The 20913-nt window shown below is 38.1% G+C and overlaps 1 protein-coding gene across 1 annotated transcript in view; it reads right to left on the bottom strand.

The window, feature by feature from the left end:
* LOC127641439 (TSC22 domain family protein 2-like) overlaps window positions 1-20164 on the bottom strand; it is a 38067-nt gene extending 17903 nt beyond the window's left edge. Inside the window, exon 1 of the mRNA XM_052124459.1 lies at window positions 18010-20164. Within this exon, the coding sequence (XP_051980419.1) occupies window positions 18010-19604 (1595 nt within the window). The 5' untranslated portion in view covers window positions 19605-20164. The remainder of the gene's footprint in view (window positions 1-18009) is intronic.
* Window positions 20165-20913: the final 749 nt, after the last annotated feature.

The following is a 20913-nucleotide window of genomic DNA, read 5'->3' as shown; positions in this document are numbered from 1 at the left end:
AAACCAAAAATACTTTGGTTATCACACCATTATCACATGTTGCTTCCAAAAGTTCATGTACATTGAAATGTAATACATTAAGCTTAATTACTGACTAGCACCTTCCCCCATCAGAAATATTTGCATCAATTCAACCAGTCACCTTTCCCTTTAGTGCTGCTACTACTAGCTTGTTGTATGAGCAAACTCAAGGACACGGGTTCTGGTCTAACGGGAACCAGGAAGTAATCGCGTTAACATAAACAATGTTGAGTGTGATTTGGAGTTTGCATATTCACTCTAAAATTACATTTTTACTCCACTGACGGTTTGGTTTAGTAGGCCCGTATGAAATCCGTTTTATTTATTTTTTTCATATTGAGTTTTATGTTTTCCCAAATTCTGTGTTTTCCATTTAATTTTTTCTGAATTCTGAGTTTTAAAAAAATAAAAAAAAACATTCTAATCAAATACATTTTAAATAAAAAAAAAACAACAACAAAAAAAACAGAACAATTACTTTTCAACATTCCATTGCATTATTTTTATCAAATGAAGAGCTTCTATACTGACCCTCATACAATCCGAAACCAAACATTTTTGTGTTTGTTTATTTTTTGTTCAATTAAGTGCTGCACCTTAGAACATCACATTATTAATGAAAGCAGAAATTTTACTCTTGCTTGAAATATTGCTGAAATATGAAGTAATGATTATTGAATTTTAATATTATTATAATTAGTATTACTACTACGTTGAATATTACATTTTACTAAACAGGAGTATTATATTGCTTTCGCATTTTTTCAATTTCAGGCATCTAGTTAAATGGAGCTTTTATTTTGACATTTTGGCAAATGTTATTGATGACTTCTCACCTCCGGAAAAGCAGTCCACTATATGGGCTAATGTGCTTATTAAACCGAAAAGGCTAAGATGATTTAATTATATCAATATATAGTGTGCATTTAGTCATGTGCTTTTACAGTATATAAAGTGCCCTGCTCTTTGTCATTGATACACACAGCACGCACATAATATTATTATATAATTAATGATGCGGTTAGTGTGCAAGCAGTGGCTTCTCACATTCACAGACTGATAAAGCGCAGCTCAGCAAGACTGTGTGTGTGTGTGTGTGTGTGTGTGTGTATATATATATATATAATTAAATCTCAGCCTTTTGTGGATTAATCATCCCACTAGGACATATAACGATATTAATTAGATTAATTATGCATTTATACATGAATAGTATCCCAAATGTGTCAATTTCTATGACATTCCACAATCTATATTTAATTCCATTTTTATGACTGGATTCCACGATTCAGTCCATGTTTTCCGCAATGCGGAAATCACTGGGCCCAAGTTTAAGGTTTTGGTTAGGGAGTAGAGTTAATAAAATATGCATTCCTGTTAACTATTACGTCACTTACCACATAAAATACTAAAACTTGCTTTTGGCACCACTCTGTGGACAATTAACCCGAAAACTGGAGCTCACGTGTGCCAATACGTTCAACAATACTTCCAGCTTCGGCCAATGGGGCAGTGACTAGAATTTTGGCGAGCTCAGACCAATTTCAGCAGCAGAACTTTGGGCCTACTGTTGCCGAAATCACAGTTAGATCATTTATGTATACTTCAAATGATACGGTGTAACAACATTTGTCATTTGTGAACGACATCTCGGCCAGATCAGAGCAACAACTATGAAAATTAAGTTATCTGTTGACCACTGAGAATTTCAGAAAGAGGTTACGATTGTACTTTCCAAAAGCTAATTTGATGTATTATTACATGATATAACTTACCCCAACCCCAGCTCAGTACAACTTTAAAACACATTTCATGCATTTCTAACACTCTCAGAGCCATGCACACTCACGACTGCCAAAAGAGCAAAATAACACACATACACACACACAGTGATCATACCCATCACTGATGACCTTTGCCCTGCAGTTTGGGAAGGCTTGATAGAAAGCAGTAGAGGGGTTCCTTTGAGACCAACGAAACAAGATAAAAAAAAATAAGAAAGAATAAGGTAATTAAATCAAATACCATAGTTTTTAAGGGAAAGATCATGAAATTAGCTCTCATTACGATTGTACAATTTACATTTACAAGAATCACTAACAGCACTTGGAGCAATTTAAAAATTTTCCCCAACATAATGTGGGGTTCAAAAAAATTCTTCTATTTTGCATTATTCTAATATAATCAAATATTCCAACTAGAGGTCGACTGATATAGGATTTTGCCGATACCGATAACTAGTGTTGTTTTTTCACATAATCGGTTTAGAATATCTTTACATTATTGTGTGGAACTAATTGGGTGTACTCTTTAATATGTAAAGAAACACAAACCTCTAACTACACATTATTTCAATATAAATGTATCACTTATTAAGAAACACTTTATTATTAACTAGTATACTGGATAATGTAGCAGCAAAATTAACAGTAATTCCAGTCTTCAAGTCTTCAGTAGAAAAGAAACCAGTGTTTTTTTTTTTTTTTCCTTTATCCAAAAATGTTTCAACTTACATCTGGACTTTCAAGGATTCAGATCTCTTTTTGTTCAATTTAGTTGTAAGACATAAGTCTTACCCATTCAATTTAAATATTGTTATAAATTGTAAACAAATACTAATAATGAAATAGTTATTAATATTATTATTATTGACTTTTAATTTTAAATACAATAGTAATATATTTAAGTTGTGCACTTTTTAAACCCTCATGCTTTTATTTTGACATTCCAACTCTCCAGGAAGTCCTGTAAGTGTGTCTGTTTGTAGGCAAGTTCACAGTATCAAATTCTGGTCAAATACACCTCAGGTTCCGATCTAAATACATATTATAAGTGAACCGAACTATTGAGCATCTACTTCTGAGATGTTGTTCGTGAGTAGCGCTCAAATATTGCGCACCGCTGTGAAAGCTAAAAATAGCCGCGAGTGTGTGTGTGAACAGAGCAGCACCATTCAATAACGCACTGGCGCTGCGCATACTATACATTTACTTTAGAGGGTCTTTAATGTGAAACTAGGGCAAACTAGTGAATTGCAATGTCTTGTGCTTTTTGTTAACACTTCAGTGATATTTTTGTTTGTATTTTGCAATGTTACGTGCATTTAAAATCTCAAAGAAACTTGTCTCTAACACAACCATCACTTGATGATTATCTAATACAAATTACAAAAATACGTATTACTTTGAGGATAAAAAATGTATTAAAATCAGATGCGTTTCTGATTTGTTTATAGGTTTCTCTTGACTGCGTGAAGATATTTTTCTCAAATATACAACTTAGCTGGCTAAAGCATAAACGTGACTGGATATAAACTAATGCAAATAGATGGGAATACATTTTATTTAAACATTCGGGTAGGACTTGCGTGTTTTTTGTCACATTGTTCTAACCGCCTGAAGTTAGCTTTAATGTTAGCGTCCTCACAGCCTTGTCGGCAAACATACTGCTGTTCTCTATTAATGCTGCATCTATTCAAGAAATGAATGACTTTATAATGATATGACAGCATGTACTGTATGAGGCCTGGACTGGGAAGATAAATCGGCCTGGGATTTTACATGGAAACTGGCACAAAAGTTGTTGAACGGGGGTATGCCAGATTACCAGTCCAGCCCTGACTGTATGCATACCGTTTAGTTGTTGGTGTTTAAAATCTGAATCGTTCAGCTCCATGTAGTGTTCCACTGCATTCAACGTGCAGTCTCACGTGTCAAAACAACCACCACAGGCATCAGTGTTAGTTTTTCTTTCACCTCTAGAGGCCGCTCTCACACTATATAACAACAGCGCGACTTCCCAGCCACTCCAGCACCGGACACAACGGGGGAAAATTATCGGTGTGGATTTTTGTCGATAACTGATAGTTCCAGAAATCGTTAACGGTGCCGATTAATTGCCAAAACTGATATATCGGTCGACCTCAAGTTTCAACAACATTATCAGTATATTTGAGTGAAATGTTTAATAAAAAAAAAAATATTAACATTAATTTAAAATTCTTGGTATTTCATGTCTGCTCTTTGCTTTAATAACCATAATCTAATACCAAGTGCAAATGTTTGTTGTTGTTGCTATTTCTGAAGACAAAATTGGTCATTTATCATTATATTTAATAGCCTTTTTTATATAGGCCTAAACTGCAAACTATCAGATATCTATTGATCAGAAGGAGAAATTGATCCAATCATATGCACCCAGTTAACTTTGCTTATATACTTTTATACTTTTTTCACTTTAAATCTTATGAAACACCACAGTGTTCATGGTAAATAATAAAATCACTAGTTTGGTAAAACAAAAAAATTTGCATCTATATTTTTATCTGATTATCGATCCTCTTGCCACAACATCAGTATCGGAATGTGTGTGTGTTAAGCCATCCCTAATGACAGCATGCACTCAAGCTGGCATAATGTTTCTTTAATTAAAATTTCTCAAAATCCTAAAACTTTGAGAATAAAAATAGATTTAGCAGATTTTCAATGTGGAATCAGACCTTCAAACCCTCTTGTACAATAAAGCATTACAGTTTTGTGGTAGAGAAAATAGCAACTCATGACAATTTAATACTATTTTACCCTTATAATTTGAAAAACAAGATGCACATCAATACTGGCTTTCAAGAAAATGCTGCAATAAATGGGCATTCATATCTAAAAAGTGAAATAGGACAGAAGGAGAAATGGTTAACAGTGATGTGTGGTGTTAGTGCCCCCAGCAAGACTCCTGAATGTTTCAGAGCTCAAAATGGACATGTCAAACAGGAAAAGTCAGAACAGCCATTCAGCGTGAGAGATGGATCCCCTAAACAAATGATCACTTTGATTTACAGCCAAGGTTTGTCCAGCTTAACTAAAAGGAGATAAATCTGATTTCCTTTGGTCGATCAGCACAAAATGACCACGGTCCTGTGACCAGCAATGACACAAAGTTCATTTTTAGCAAGCTTAACTGCCAATGCCTTGACGTCTAGTTTCGGTAATAAAATCTACCATGCAAAGATCCATAGTCTTAGAAATGTTGTGCTTTTTGGTAAATTGCAAACCTAAAGCATGCAAATAAAATGAAATTATTCTTAATGCTTAAATTTGGACTGGCTCCAAACTTTTGGCCCTAAAAGCAAAATTTTGATAAGAATTACCCAACATTTCAAAACAGCTGTCAAAAACACAGAAGTCCCTATAAACCTTATTCACAGTAGTGCCAAAATGAGGCTGTAATGGACAGACTTACAGTCTCTTCGATAGCATACACTGTATAAAGCTTGGAGATCACATCTAATTTTCCCCAACTTTTCTAGAGGTTTTTGTCAACTGACATTTCTTGTAAAGATGTTTTTTCAATGTTTCTTCAGCGGAATGACCTTAAACACTTTAAACAACCGTACAACCCATTGAAGAGACTGTAAGTCTATCGAGTCTATCCCTCACAGCCTTGTTGTCACTACCATCAAAAATTAAAGATAGCGCTGCTGTGAATAATGTTCATTGAAACAGCAGTTTTGTTTTTGGCATAAACACAAAGATTATTTTGCTTTGCACAGTTTATAACTTCACTGTATTATAAAATAAGGGTGAATCAGATCATACCTCCTACATAATTAAAAGAGTCATTGTTAGGCTCATTTTCTGTGCTGATTTTAAGGGGTAAATCTGTGAATGGATACAAAATGGTAAAATGTTTTAAATGGAAATGAGAGAACAATGCTCTTATTGATAGCTGGAGGCATTATCAAATTAACAAATTCATATGCAAATAGTGAGACCTCATTGTAATTGTTTAAGACAAATGGATACAACTAGAGATAAAGATAAGGAAACTGTAAAACCCTAAAGGAAAATTTGTGAAATTCTCTCTTACAGAAGTTGTCTTTCATCTTTCCATCAAAAGATGATGACAACATATAGATAGAATTACCCTGGGGAAGTGAAGCTGGCAGAGGATTACAGAGGAACAGGTTTTTGTATATAGTCAGAGGCGTAACAACTCTTAGGAACACTGGTCCTAATAAAGTGTCTGACTTTATTCAACTGTTGTAGCCCATCCACCTCAAGGTACGACGTGTTGTGCATTATGAGATGCTATTCTGCTCACTATTGAACAGAGTGGTTACCCGATTTACAGCAGCCTTTCTGTTAGCTCGAAACAATCTGGCCATTGCCTGTTGACCTCTATCATCAACAAGGCGTTTCCATCCTTAAAACTGCCGCTCACTAGATGTTTTTTGTTTTTGAAACCATTATGAGTAAATTCTAGAGACTGTTGCACATGAAATTCCCAGGATATCAGCAGTTACAGAAATACTCAAATCAGCCAGTCTGGCACCAACAATCATGCCACATCGAAATCACTGAGATCACATTCTGATGGTTGACGTCAAATCAAATCAAATCAAATCAAATCACTTTATTGTCACACTACCATGTACACAAGTGCAACAGTAGGTGAAATTCTTGTGTGCAGTTCCGAGCAACATAGCAGTCATGACAGTGATGAGACATATACCAATTACAATAAACAAAATACTTACACAACACAATTTACATATCAAATGTACACATAATTACACAACACAATAATTATATACAATACACACAATATACAATACAATAAGGAGTATATGAAATATATATATATATATATATATTATATACACTCACCTAAAGGATTATTAGGAACACCATACTAATACTGTGTTTGACCCCTTTCAGCCTTCAGAACTGCCTTAATTCTACGTGGCATTGATTCAACAAGGTGCTGAAAGCATTCTTTAGAAATGTTGGCCCATATTGATAGGATAGCATCTTGCAGTTGATGGAGATTTGTGGGATGCACATCCAGGGCACGAAGCTCCGTTCCACCACATCCCAAAGATGCTCTACTGGGTTGAGATCTGGTGACTGTGGGGGCCATTTTAGTTCAGTGAACTCATTGTCATGTTCAAGAAACCAATTTGAAATGATTCGAGCTTTGTGACATGGTGCATTATCCTGCTGGAAGTAGCCATCAGAGGATGGGTACATGGTGGCCATAAAGGGATGGACATAGTCAGAAACAATGCTCAGGTAGGCTGTGGCATTTAAACGATGCCCAATTGGCACTAAGGGGCCTAAAGTGTGCCAAGAAAACATCCCCCACACCATTACACCACCACCACCAGCCTGCACAGTGGTAACAAGGCATGATGGATCCATGTTCTCATTCTGTTTACGCTAAATTCTGACTCTACCATCTGAATGTCTCAACAGAAATCGAGACTCATCAGACCAGGCAACATTTTTCCAGTCTTCAACTGTCCAATTTTGGTGAGCTCTTGCAAACTGTAGCCTCTTTTTCCTATTTGTAGTGGAGATGAGTGGTACCCGGTGGGGTCTTCTGCTGTTGTAGCCCATCCGCCTCAAGGTTGTGCGTGTTGTGGCTTCACAAATGCTTTGCTGCATACCTCGGTTGTAACCAGTGGTTATTTCAGGCAAAGTTGCTCTTCTATCAGCTTGAATCAGTCGGCCCATTCTCCTCTGACCTCTAGCATCAACAAGGCATTTTTAGCCCACAGGACTGCCGCATACTGGATGTTTTTCCTTTTCACACCATTCTTTGTAAACCCTAGAAATGGTTGTGCGTGAAAATCCCAGTAACTGAGCAGATTGTGAAATACTCAGACCGGCCCGTCTGGCACCAACAACCATGCCATGCTCAAAATGGCTTAAATCACCTTTCTTTCCCATTCTGACATTCAGTTTGGAGTTCAGGAGATTGTCTTGACCAGGACCACACCCCTAAATGCATTGAAGCAACTGCCATGTGATTGGTTGATTAGATAATTGCATTAATGAGAAATTGAACAGGTGTTCCTAATAATCCTTTAGGTGAGTGTATATATATATATATATATATGAAGTAGTATATTGAGGAGAATATGTTGACAGTCCAGTGTGAGATATAAGATGAATAAAGTGCAGTGCTAATTATTGATCGTGATAGATCAAGTGTTCAACAGTCTGACTGCTTGGGGAAAGAAGCTGTCATGTAGTCGGCTGGTGCGGGTCCTGATGCTGCGATACCGCCTGCCTGATGGTAGCAGTGAGAGCAACCCATGACTCGGGTGGCTGGAGTCTCTGATGATCCTCCGAGCTTTTTCACACACCGCCTAGTGTATATGTCCTGGAGGGAGGAAGCTCACCTCCGATGATGTTTCTGGCAGTTCGCACCACCCTTTGCAGGGCTTTGCGGTTGTGGGCGGTGCTATTGCCGTACCAGGCAGTGATGCAGCCAGTCAGGATGCTCTCTACAGTACTGGTGTAGAACCGTGTGAGGATGTGGTGGTTCATTCCAAACTTCCTCAGCCGTCTCTGGAAGAAGAGGCGCTGGTGAGCCTTCTTCACAAAGGCCTCAGTGTGGACGGACCATGTGAGTTCTTCAGTGATGTGGACACCGAGGAACTTGAAACTGCTGACTCTCTCTACCTGTGCTCCATTGATGGTGATGGGGCTGTGTTCTCTGTCTTTCTTCCTAAAATCCACCACAAGCTCCATGGTTTTACTGACGTTGAGGGAGAGGTTGTGCTCCTGACACCAGCGTGTCAGAGTGTGCACCTCCTCTCTGTAGGCTCTTTCATCATTGTCAGTGATCAGACCTACCACCGTCGTCGTATCGTCAGCAAACTTAATGATGGCATTGGAGCTATGTGTTGCGACACAGTCATGCGTGTATAGGGAATACAGTAGGGGGCTGAGAACACAGCCCTGCGGGGCTCCAGTGTTGAGGGTCAGTGATGAGGAGATGTTGCTGCCCATTCTAACCACCTGACGTCTGCCTGACAGGAAATCCAGGATCCAGCTGCACAGCGAGCCGTTTAAGCCCAGAGCCTGGAGTTTCTCATCAAGCTTGTAGGGCACTATGGTGTTGAATGCACTATGGTGTAGTCTACAAACAGCATTCTCACATATGTGTTCCTTTTTTCCATATGGGAGAGAGCAGTGTGTAGTGTAGATGCAATGGCATCATCAGTGGAGCGGTTGTTGCGGTAGGCAAACTGCAATGGGTCCAAAGAGGGGGGCAGAACAGAGCAGATGTAATCTCTGATTAACCTTTCAAAGCATTTGCTGATGATGGGGGTCAGAGCAACAGGACGCCAGTCATTTAAGCAAGTGATTGTGGCTTGCTTCGGTACAGGCACAATGGTTGATGTTTTGAAGCATCTGGGGACTACAGACAGGGAGAGGGACAGATTGAAAATGTCCGTAAAAACACCAGCCAGTTGATTCGCGCACGCTCTGATGACGCGGCCCGGAATGCCGTCTGGACCCGCGGCTTTACGGATGTTCACCCGTCGGAAGGATCGGGTTACATCCACAACAGAGATGGAGAGTGAATCAACCTCTGTAGCGTCAGCAGCGAGTGCGGTGTTACTGTCCTCAAAACGAGCATAAAATGTATCAAGTTCGTCCGGGAGAGATGCAGCGGTGTTCACAGCGGAGTCTTTATTCCGTTTGTAGTCCGTGATGGTATTAATTCCCTGCCACATGCTTCTAGAGTCAGTTGTGTTGAACTGCCCCGTCGTGAACATTATCTGAAGCTCCTGACCCATATCTGCATGATTTTATGCACGGCACTGCTGCCATATGATTGGCTGATTAGATAATTGCATAAGTAAGTGTACAGGTGTTCCTAATAAAGAGCTCAGTGAGTGCATATAAAAAAATATTACACCAGATCAAAATCTTTGCTTTTTCTCCATTAACTCATCCATAATTTTTGGGTGATCTGTTCCTACAAAACTACATTTAAAGTCATACATGGAGAACTTTTATGTTTGAGGAGGGTTCTAGAACAGTTACAAATAATGTATCCTTCCTTGTAATTACCAACACAGCCTCATGACTACTCTTAATAATTCGTACAAGATGAAATCACAAGATATTGTAGGACTTGGCTTGTACAAAAAGGTACGAATTTAAGTGCAACTAATCAACAGAATTTGACATCGATATAATACAAATTTTAGCTAGAAATGTTGCTACTCATTCCATATTGATTTATGCAATACAAATGACTGATGGATGTCAATAACCTGTAATATACTCATCTCTTTCAAAACCCTGATGTTTTTTCTTTCTTGGTATACAAAAGTTATTTTACTATTCAAAATCATGGTTTGGTTTAGGTTTTGTGTGAGTTAGGGGTTAAACTTGGAAAAACCGATAGAATTTTTGTTCTTAGCCCCGATGTTTCGCTTTCTTCTGTGGTACACAAAATCATTGTTAGTTTAAAATAGTTTGAGTAAGGGGTTACACTTGATGGTTGGATTTAGGGTTGTTTAAGGGGTTCAAAATTAGGAAAAATAATAATTACATCTTTCATTAGTTCCTTTATTTAAAAATAAAAAGTATTTGAAAGAGCCAACTCAATTTAACCATCTTGTACTTTTAATATGACTTGTCATGAGACTGGGTTAATTACCTTTCTACCTTTGAAATCAAGAAACAATACCACGGAAATGATATACTGGAGTTGTGGTGTTTAGGTGTGGTTTTTAGCTAAATAATTATTGTTTTTTACATTTAGGGTAAAGGAATTTACTTTCATATTCTGAAAGGCTTGCATTCTTCTTCCTCACTGTTTGACTGCTGATCAACAATCACCACATTTTCTCTACTGATGTTGGGGGAAAATCTACAGAATGCAATTTAAACTTGGAAAATGTATTAAACGGAGCCGAGATTTCTACACTCTCTTTTGTAGCTGAAAGCCAGGTCTCTTAATGGAGGAGGCATCATTGTCAGTTCGGAGGATAGCCTCTGCAATCTACAGATACTACCATGTGTGTTTAACCACACAATAATTATACTTCAAAATATGTTTGTTTATTAAAATTACACTTATAATTAACATATCATTTTGATATGTTAGATTCCCTAACCCAACCCCTAAACATAGTTTTACAGTTCTAGTTTTGTCAGCATTCTACCAGCCAAAAACAAGACATTCCAGCTTTAAATACAAAACATATTTTTACAGTCACTACTGGTCGACCGATATAGCCTATAGCCGAGGCGATAAATCAGATGATATTTGATATTTTTTAATTATTGGCACCAGCCATTTATAATTAAGTGGACTGATAATCTTATTACAATTGCAAATTTAACTAAAAAAAATCTGAATCCATACAAGTACAGAAACAAGTTGGAAATTTTTTTATAAAAACAATGTGTAAATAGAACGTCTTCTTTTCTACTCAAAGCATTCACTAGATGAAAAGCGTATACGTGTATTCGTCACTGATGTAGAGCGTGGCACGAACAGTAGATGGGGCTTTTTGCCAACTACTATTAGTGTTGGTTCACAGATTATTGTGCTCTGGGTGCCCAAGCTTCATTAAGCCCAAAAGCACAACTGTATCCTCAAAACATGCCAAAAAATACAACCTTCATGAAAAAACAAGCCCAAAGTCACTTATAGTAAGTGGACATGGCAACACTGCTAGTCAGCATTTAAGTTTTTCTTAATAAGCTACACGTTTTTATCCAACTGTTTTCTTTTTCTCTCTATTTTATAATCAAATAATGTGTAGTTAAAGATGTGTTACTTTACACATAAAATAGTAATCCCAATCAGTTCCACACAGTGAGGTATAGATATTCTAAACCGATAAAGAAAAAACAACAACACTGGTTTAAGATCGGGGTTGATATTGGGGGATACAGAGAGTTCGGATATCGGAACTGTATCAGAATTTGTTTTATTTGTGCATCCCTACAAATTAGCATACAAGGAACGGGGGATGCTAATGATGGATGTTTCTACAGAATTTGCAAGCACTGATTCCCTGTGGGTTTTCACTTCATTGTATTACATCTTTGAACAAAATGCTACTCAAGGAAAAATGTCAGCCTAAATTAAACTTGTTCTTTACAAGTACTTCATTCTTTTCAATCACATTTAAAATAGAACAAAGAGATGAATATATTCAGGTAAGTGTTGCACAACCCTTGGAAAATGAAGCATCAACAATAAATTATTAAATGAATAAACTTTATATTCAGTGCATAGGTTTGTTGAATGCGTGAGAGAGAGAAAGAATTATGTGTCTGTTCAAAATAACACAAATGTTACATTGCATTCTCTACAAATCTTGAGGCGTTCACCATTGCCTCACCTGTCATGCCATTTCAATCAGTGAATGTTTGTATATCTTAATTCATATCAGTTAAAAGGTCACTTCTCTTTCTCCTGTCATTCAGAGGAACAGAAAGTGATGAATAAAAGTTAACATTATCAAGGGCCATTTCCTGGGTATTTCAAGCTGAGAAGGATGTGCTAGAGCACATAGAATTAGATTGTCAGGTGTGCTGTGGAAAATTATCAAATTCCACAAAATAAATAAATGTATGAAAAATCCAAACTCCTCACCTTTTTGAGAAATTTGCCATTTTGAAACCATAATTGGTCACTTTTGATTGTTCAGAGCAATGATTAATGTGCAAAAGTGACTGATATTTATAAGCGTTAAGGGTCTTTCACATGACTCGCGCCAGCGCTGCAGAATACATTGAAGTCTATTAAGTGACTTCACACACACGTGAAAATATTGCTTCACCAATAATGTCTTTGAGAGTACTAAACAACAAGAAATATTTAAAAACTGTCCAAATTTGTGGAGACATTGAATGTCTCAAAATGTATTTTAATGAAATATTACCTTATCGTTTACGAATATCAGAGACAAGTTTTAATAAAGGAGAAGGTAAGGACGTTATTGAAACTCACTATTATTGTTGTCTTTTTGCATGAAAAATAATGCTCAGATGGAAAGAAGACTATAGATCTGCTTTGTTCTTGTAATGCTTAAACACTATAAAGTCTCTTGGTAGATTTCGGTCATGAAGGACTCAAAATGATTCACTGACTCACTCATGGCACATAAGATGCTCATTTGTCACCACCTAGTGACATTTCTAGAAGGGGTCACTGAACTAATCAGTTAATAAAATTGAACAAATTTGTGAAACAGAAGCAAGCCTCACCAAAATACTCTTTATTTTGCAGCTAATTCTGCACAATTGTAAAGTTGAATAATCTTGAATCACTAAAATAGCTGGAGTTAGTGCTTTTAGCTTATTCTTTAAAAAAAAATATCCCCAGGAATAATGTTCATGGACCAGTGATTGTCATACCTTTTTCACCCCTCATGAGTTTGCATCCCTGTAATTTGCTGTGGCATTGCAAGAACAAATCTGCAAATTAGAAAAGAAGCAAATTTGTTGTTTTTTCATTACCCATTTAGTGCTCTTGCCACATGTGACCTCACACAGCGTAGCCACTCTATGTGACTTGTTTTTTTGGCATAGCTGAATTTCAAACATTACAAGTAAACACGCAACTAAGATGGACAGAAAACATGGACAAGTTCTTGAAAAGGAAAAATATTGACGATGGTTAGCCTATGTGGGATAGTGGTGTGCCGCATAATATTTTAGTCGTTAAAAAGCGTGCCGTGGCTGGGAAACACTGTGCTAGAGAAGTGTGATATCTCTGCTCCAACCTCAGTTAATGCAACAATGGACTCCTATCTTCAAAACTTTTACAAATTATACTTCAGTTTTGACAATGCTTAGCATCTGCATACAGTTGAATGCCATTTAAATAACCATGGCCCGTGCATTTTAAGTCTAGGCCTTCAGTGCAATGCCATTAAGAATACACAGTTTCACAATGAATAAGACACCGTATCATACACAACTAATAATACCAATTGACATTTTAAAAACACATCCACGCACCAAAGCCAGAACAAATGAGGTCTAATACTAAAAATAAATCTCTCTAATAATATTTGCGATTTAAAATTGACTTGCAATAAATTTTGTTTCGTCAGGGTACACGATTACTTTTCAAAACTTGATCTGAAACTAAATGCTCAAACAGCATCACTTACACTTAGAAAACTCCTGAGGATGCTATAACAATGCAAAAAGCACTTGAAGTGAAAAACAGTCCTCCTTTCCTGTATAATTAATCAATCGCACAATCATTCAGAACATCTCAGGTTTTTAAATCCATAAGGATCTCTTTCTCAATGATGATGAGGCAGTGATTACAGCCGACTCGTCAGCAAGATCTCATGCTCTTCTCTTTCAAATTACATCACTTAAAGTGTGACTGCCTCACTCAAGGCCAGCTAGAAGGCCTGGGACATATCCTAAAGACTACACACACCAAGAACAAATAAATCTGATTGGCTGATGAATCGGACTTCCATTCATTTGCACTATTGAGGGATTCTACAGAAATTCTGTAGGCCTGACGGGGTGGAGCTCAAACTCATGCACTGCTTCAGCTAACAAGCTCAGCTTCAGCCATGGGATTTGTGAAACAGTTGTCACACTTTGCTTGAAAGCATCGAGGAATAAATTTGGATTGGATACATTTTTGTTTTTTTACTATTCGTTTTTAGATTAATTTTGAGTGGAAAGAGTTGAAAATACATAGGCGAAAAGGTCAATGAGAATGAAAGTATGAAAAAAATATTTATTTATTAGGCATGTTACGCCAGCAGAGAAGGCTTTGCTGGCCCTGAGAAATCGCCACTGCTTTCAAAGTATACTTCATTTGACTGTGCACGCATACACAGGCAGTTGGTGCATGCGTGCTATGATTGCTATGAGTTACTTTTTCTCTTCAGGAGTTTAGACCCATAAAGATATCTCCTTACCTCTATGCAGTTTAAGTAAGTTACACCCCCAAAAAAGTAGATAATCATGTGTCTTCAAATATTACCAATAACCTACACTGAGGAACAGCCTGTACAGTAATGAATACATTATATATAGTTAATCTATAGGTTGGTTGTCTCATTCTCAACACTTCTATGTTGACAGCATGTATGCGGCACAGAATGTACAGATTTTTCTTAGATTCTAACCAACTCCTGACAGAAAAATAACAGCCTCCCGATGAAGTATAACATCATGCAGATGTTACACATGACTGAATGGTTTATCAGTCTGTGGACAGTCTTCTGCTCATCACAAGATATTAAGCACTGTGCTAAGAGCTCCAATCAGCATAAAAAAAACAGCTCAGCTTCTGGTGACAAGTGTGTGACAGGAAAACTGTGCCATCAAAACAAATCTCTAAGAACTGGACAATGTATATGGATGCATTTGAAATCACTGACTTAACAAGATTTGTTCAACAAACTTGAAAATGACAAATTACACGAGAGGTCACTTGAATCAGACACTACCTAGCTACTTCCCATACATCTTTCCAGTTTTTGCACATTTCTGCACAAGGAGCTAACAGTCTCAAACAACTAAGTTTCTCTTAAAGACAAATCCATAAGTCAGAAAATGTATTTTCTGTTAAGGGAAAACACATCTACAATAGCCTCAAAACGTCTTTGGACACGTAATTATGAATGAATTTAAAAGCATTACATAAAGCCAATTAGCATCTGAAAACAAAATTTTGCTAGAGCTTTTCTCAGAACTAGCTTCACTTTTCTGAGCCATTTTTGCAATTACTTTTAACAAACTTTTTTATGGATTTTCCCCTAAAGTTCACACAAGTTTCCTAGCAGAGTAACCACAGGTGCAGTTCATCAAATTAACTATGAACATATTCCGTAAAGATTGACAAGTGTTAATGTCGGCATGAAATGGATCTTGCAACTTTTCTTCCATTTTGTGACGTATTTCTGTGTGAAACGGCTTATTGAACTGGAAAAAATTTAGGGTGGGGGGGAACTTATTTCTTTCATTGGTTGTTGACTGGATTGTGAAAAGTGGCTGTTGCATACCGGAATGGAGGTAAACATGAAAGCAAGTTTGCAGTTGACACATGGAAGCATCTACCTAATATACTCCTATTGAAATTATTAGGAATACAAGATGACTGAATAACTTGTTCATAACTGGACTAACCAATGGACCAATCATCACATCTGAAATGTTGCTCTGGTCATCCTGAAATAACTGTCTGCAAAATCCAAAGTCTGCATGAGTTTGCATAGCAAATAAGTCAAATACTGTGCTGAAACACAGGTTTATTGACACCTTTGAAAAATATATTTCAAATCCGCATGGCAAAGACAAAAGGAAGGAGGAACGCACACATATAGTGTTCCCAGACATAAGACAGTGTTTTGCCTGTGTGCTCTAAACCAAAAGCATTTAATTAATAATAAACGTCACAGTGGCTAGTTTCTCTGCAAGTGACGATTTTGTTCTTTTGAACACATGGGATGGAAACATGGATTCACGTTTACATCGTTGTTGTGATATTATGGGTTTTTTTTTTTTTTTCATAAATTAGATACAGACCCACACCCTTTCCATTGTGGCCCACTGACTTGAGAACCGAACGATGATCTAACTGACAATATTAACCATAACCAGCAAACAAACGCACACAGCACATCACAGACTTTGCTTATGACGAGGCTGGAGCCCAGTGCAGATGAGTGAGAATCAAGCAAGTAGATCACAATAGTTCAACATTTTGAATCACAATATTTTTAGTGTGCATCCCAAGGTACCTGCATTTAAAAATAAGAATAAACTCCAAAACCATTAGACTTGCATTGTATTCAGTAGTGATCACCTCTGGAAGCATTCAGGTGTAAAATATCTCGAAAGAAAGCGTGAATTCACTGTTATTACTACTACTTCTAAATGTTTATTTAAGCCAGCGGCCCTGCAACTAAGGTAGTTTGGGGTAGGGAACTTGATTTTGAAAGGGAAACAACCAAAAATATCACCTTAATAAAGCAAATATTCATGGATGAACTGTTCAAAATAAGACCAGTGTTGTGCATTAATAAAATCAATAGGGTAAATTTAGATTTTCATGACTTTAAGTGTCCAAATGTTTTTTTTGTGTGTTCATTTTGGACAGAATATCTTTTATTTTATCATTTAAAACCTAACAAATGGCAAACAACTTTTTTTGGCTTGAAAAGGGTCCTATCGTTCATTAAAACAATTGCCAACTGCATTGATATTTTCTTATCAAATCCAGTGCATCAAATTCATGCATTTTAATTGTGGCTTTAGAGCATCAAATTCATTCTATCCTTCTCACAGAAATTTATTTAAAAAATTGGTGTAAACTGAGAACACTACAATTCTCTCTATTCAGCAGCTGAAATTGAGGGCAGGCAGGACACAATTTTGCTCATAATTCATTATGCTGCACAAAAGAATGTAAAACCTTTACTCAAATTTAAAAACACAACACACAATGAAACCTTTTAGGCACCACTACCCCAGGGCAAAACTTACCTTCCAACTTCTAGCTTGCAAGGTTAAGCTAGGGCAAGCTTTTTTCGAGTGAACATTTTTTTCCACAACAGATAGAGCTGCTGTAATAAGCAGTTTACTTGTAATAGATAGTACAAATATTTGTTTAAGGAATTTTCCAGGTTCAACACAAGCTCAATGACGGCATTTGTGGAATAACGTTGATTACTGCAAAAACTAATTTCAACTTGTCCCATGTTCATTAAAAAAAGGTAAAAACGGTGGTTACAGTAAGGCACTCATAATTGATGTGAATAGGGCCAGATAAAAAAATAAAAAATACACACCATTTCAAAATTAAAGCTCATAAGACATAAACATTATACATGTTAACATGATTTTCATGTCATAAAATCACTAACTAACCTTATCTTTGTCTAAGTTACATCCAATATACAACTTCAGTGTCATGACCATGTAATGCCGGTAAACCTGTAATCTGGTAAATCCACTTTAACACCTAAAAATCCCCTATTTTATCACACTAAAATCATGTCAAAATGTTTACATCTTGTGTCTATCCTTTTGAAAAGATCTATATTTAAATGTTTATGGACTGGCCCGATTCACTTATACTGTAATGCCATACTGCAAACATGGGGGACAGGTCGCAAACCAACGTATTATTTTTCATATCATAATCAAAACAGCCTGGTCAGCAACATGAAGAATGAAGGTTTACCCGTCATCATCCCCATCAATGGGAATAGTTATTCCAAACAGGCTGTTGACAGCAGGTGTGGGAAGCTTCAAGCACTCTGGATTCAGGGCATTGGTGGCATCTTTTCCTATGATGACAAAGCTCTGAGGTAGCGCATCAGACTTCCTCCGGTTCTCACTGGCCTGAGTGAAGCTGATGGGAAGTTGGCTAAAGTTGGAAGGGGAAGTCTGCATGCTCAGTCCTACCATGGAACTGCTGTGGACTCCCTGAGGCTGGTTCTGTTGGGGCTGTACAACAGGTACAGGAGTCTGGTTTGGCATGCTCTGCGGGGTATTAGAGGCACTGGACATAACAGGCACATTTTGTACACCAGAGACCAAAGCATGGGGGGTGACAGACGCAGTTACTGCTGGCTGAATGAGCGGCACTGGTGCCTGTGAAACACAAGCTGCGGCTGTCCCTAGAGCTGCACCAATGCCTGACTGCTGTATGAGCCCCTGAATATGCTCCGCATGGCTGACGGGAAGTGGCCCTCTGCCGTGCCCTATAGTATCCACAGTCTGAGGTGGAACTCCAAGCACATGAGTGCTTCCCACAGCAGGGGTCATGACAGGTGATGAGCCCCGGTTCAAAGGGGCGCCAAGCGGAATTGAGGTCACTGTTAGCGTTTGGGCTGAGGAGATAGGAGTTTGCAAGGGAGGCTGATACTGTGACCTATATTCAGAGGGATTCGATGGAATACCAGCGGAAAGGATATGACCAGGTTTTTGTGCCGGTTTGCCTGGGTGGAAAGCCTGTGGCTGCATTGTAGAAGGCATGCTAGGAGATTTGACATGTTGAATGTGGGCATCACCGGTCCCCACTGGGAAAATGTTCCCTAATCCCTGCTGTGAAATGCCAACACTTTGCTGTTGAAGCTCCACAGGAGGATTAGATGGTACAGACACGTAACCACTATCAGTATGTGGTTCTGCTGCAACAGGAACTGCTAGTCCATCCCTGTCCACATTATGGTCCAAGGTGCCAGCCTGTTTAACATTATCCACAGTCCGACCGGATGAGGAAACATCCGTATCTCGCTCATAGAACTCAGTGCAAGTCCACCTACCTCTTTTGAAGGGCTCACCTGTACTGTGATCTAGTTTGATGACTCTAAAACGGGAACTGCAACTACTTACTGTAGCAGAAGTGCAAAATGATGTGGATGTTTGTGACAAACTGGATGGTGCATTAGACGCAACAGCAATTGAAGATGAAGGCTGGGAATTTACAGAGGCAGGGGTCATTTGGCTTGCAGCAATGACTCCGCGAACATTTAGGTTTGTGTCAACACCACCTGTACTACAAGAGCCAGGTATCGTCATTGACAAGCTGGCGCGAGATGTTTCCAAGTCGTTATTTAGCGGTTCTTCCGATAAACTGACGTTACACGCCCCCTGCTCAAAATCGCCAACTTTGGACATGTCATATATCTCTGATGAGGACATATCTTCGGTTCTGGATTCGTCCGGGTCGTCCAAACTCTCGGTATCGTCCGTGATGCTGCTGGCCCCCACCTGAGCCTGCGTTACGCTCGTGATCTGAAAACAGCTCTTCTTTTTCGACATTTTCGACATTTTGACCACTTAAAAGTATGTTACTGACTTTGACACGTCAGGTTGAAGCGTACCGCTTCAAACTTAGCGCAGTAACACTGTTTATATAAAAAATATATCATATATATATTTCCGTTAGCGTCACGCTCACTCAAGACTCCCTCAGAGCTCCGTCAGCGCGCGAGTCCTCATCGCTGCATTTTTAGTCTTTTAAATCCTTAACATTCAACATTCAGAAATTCCAAACACAATGACAGCTTTAATCCAGATGTGTTTAATATTTCCGAGCCCGTGTCCTAAATGAAGGCCATTTGCCGGTGTGAGAGTTTCCCTCAGGCCGTTCTCGCAGATGAAACTCTTCAGTCGCGAGAGTCACTCGAGTCTGGGGCGCCTTCAGTTTTCAACACTCTCCCGCCTCCAAAAGCACAAATCCTCCCTGAAACAAGCATGCCAGACTTCTTGAGGCATAACAATACATGTTCAGAAACTGTTTCTCACTTTAAGAGACTATGTTACTGATATAGCGAGCTTTGTCACTGTTTTCCTGTTAGTAGATATCTCAGGCTAACGGCTGCTCTTCCTTTGCCTTACACAAGATGGCTACGTACAGCACGCCCTGCACTATGGGAGGACTGCGCACCAGCGTACGTAAATCAGTCGGGAATACGGATCACTACGCATGTTTTCTTATCTCAGGATGATTTGAGTACGAAAAATTAATGCCAACGGGAAAACCAATTTAAACTGCATAAAAATAAAGAGTTTTGTTGTTGTTTTTGCTCGGAGAGTATTTTATGGTTTTATTGATGTTTTTTTTTAAGTAATTAAAATTGTAATGGATAATTACAGTTTTTCCAGTGGCGGAGGTGGCCAGGGGTTGCCGTGGCCACCGTGGACCCCATTGGTCACCCCACAACACAATTGCTGTTTTAGTCACTTTTTTTGTTGTTGTCATTTTTTGGCAAAATGTAGTTCTTTAGAGGTGAAATCATCTCTGTACAAATGTACAAACTTAACATGTGCGCACACCAATCTTGTGAAGAGTATGACAATTTCACTGAGAATCAACTCATCAGTTTTGATCAGCAAGCCGTGTGCATTTAGTTATTGTGCAAATTGTAGACAATTGTGCTTCTTTCCACACATGTGCCAAAACACGTGCAATTTGCTTAAATGCATAATAAATTCAAATCTGGTGTGAACAAGAAGTTAATTGTTCAGAGATCTTAACATAATGTTTTAAAACTGTAATATGAGATTAATAAAATAAAATAGCTTTTTTTTCGTGACAGACATCAAAATCAAATAGTTTTTTGATCTATCTGTCTAT

Source organism: Xyrauchen texanus, chromosome 50, assembly GCF_025860055.1.
Source record: "Xyrauchen texanus isolate HMW12.3.18 chromosome 50, RBS_HiC_50CHRs, whole genome shotgun sequence".
NCBI classification, from domain to species: Eukaryota; Metazoa; Chordata; class Actinopteri; order Cypriniformes; family Catostomidae; genus Xyrauchen; species Xyrauchen texanus.
This window is presented reverse-complemented; position numbering and strand designations above follow the sequence as displayed.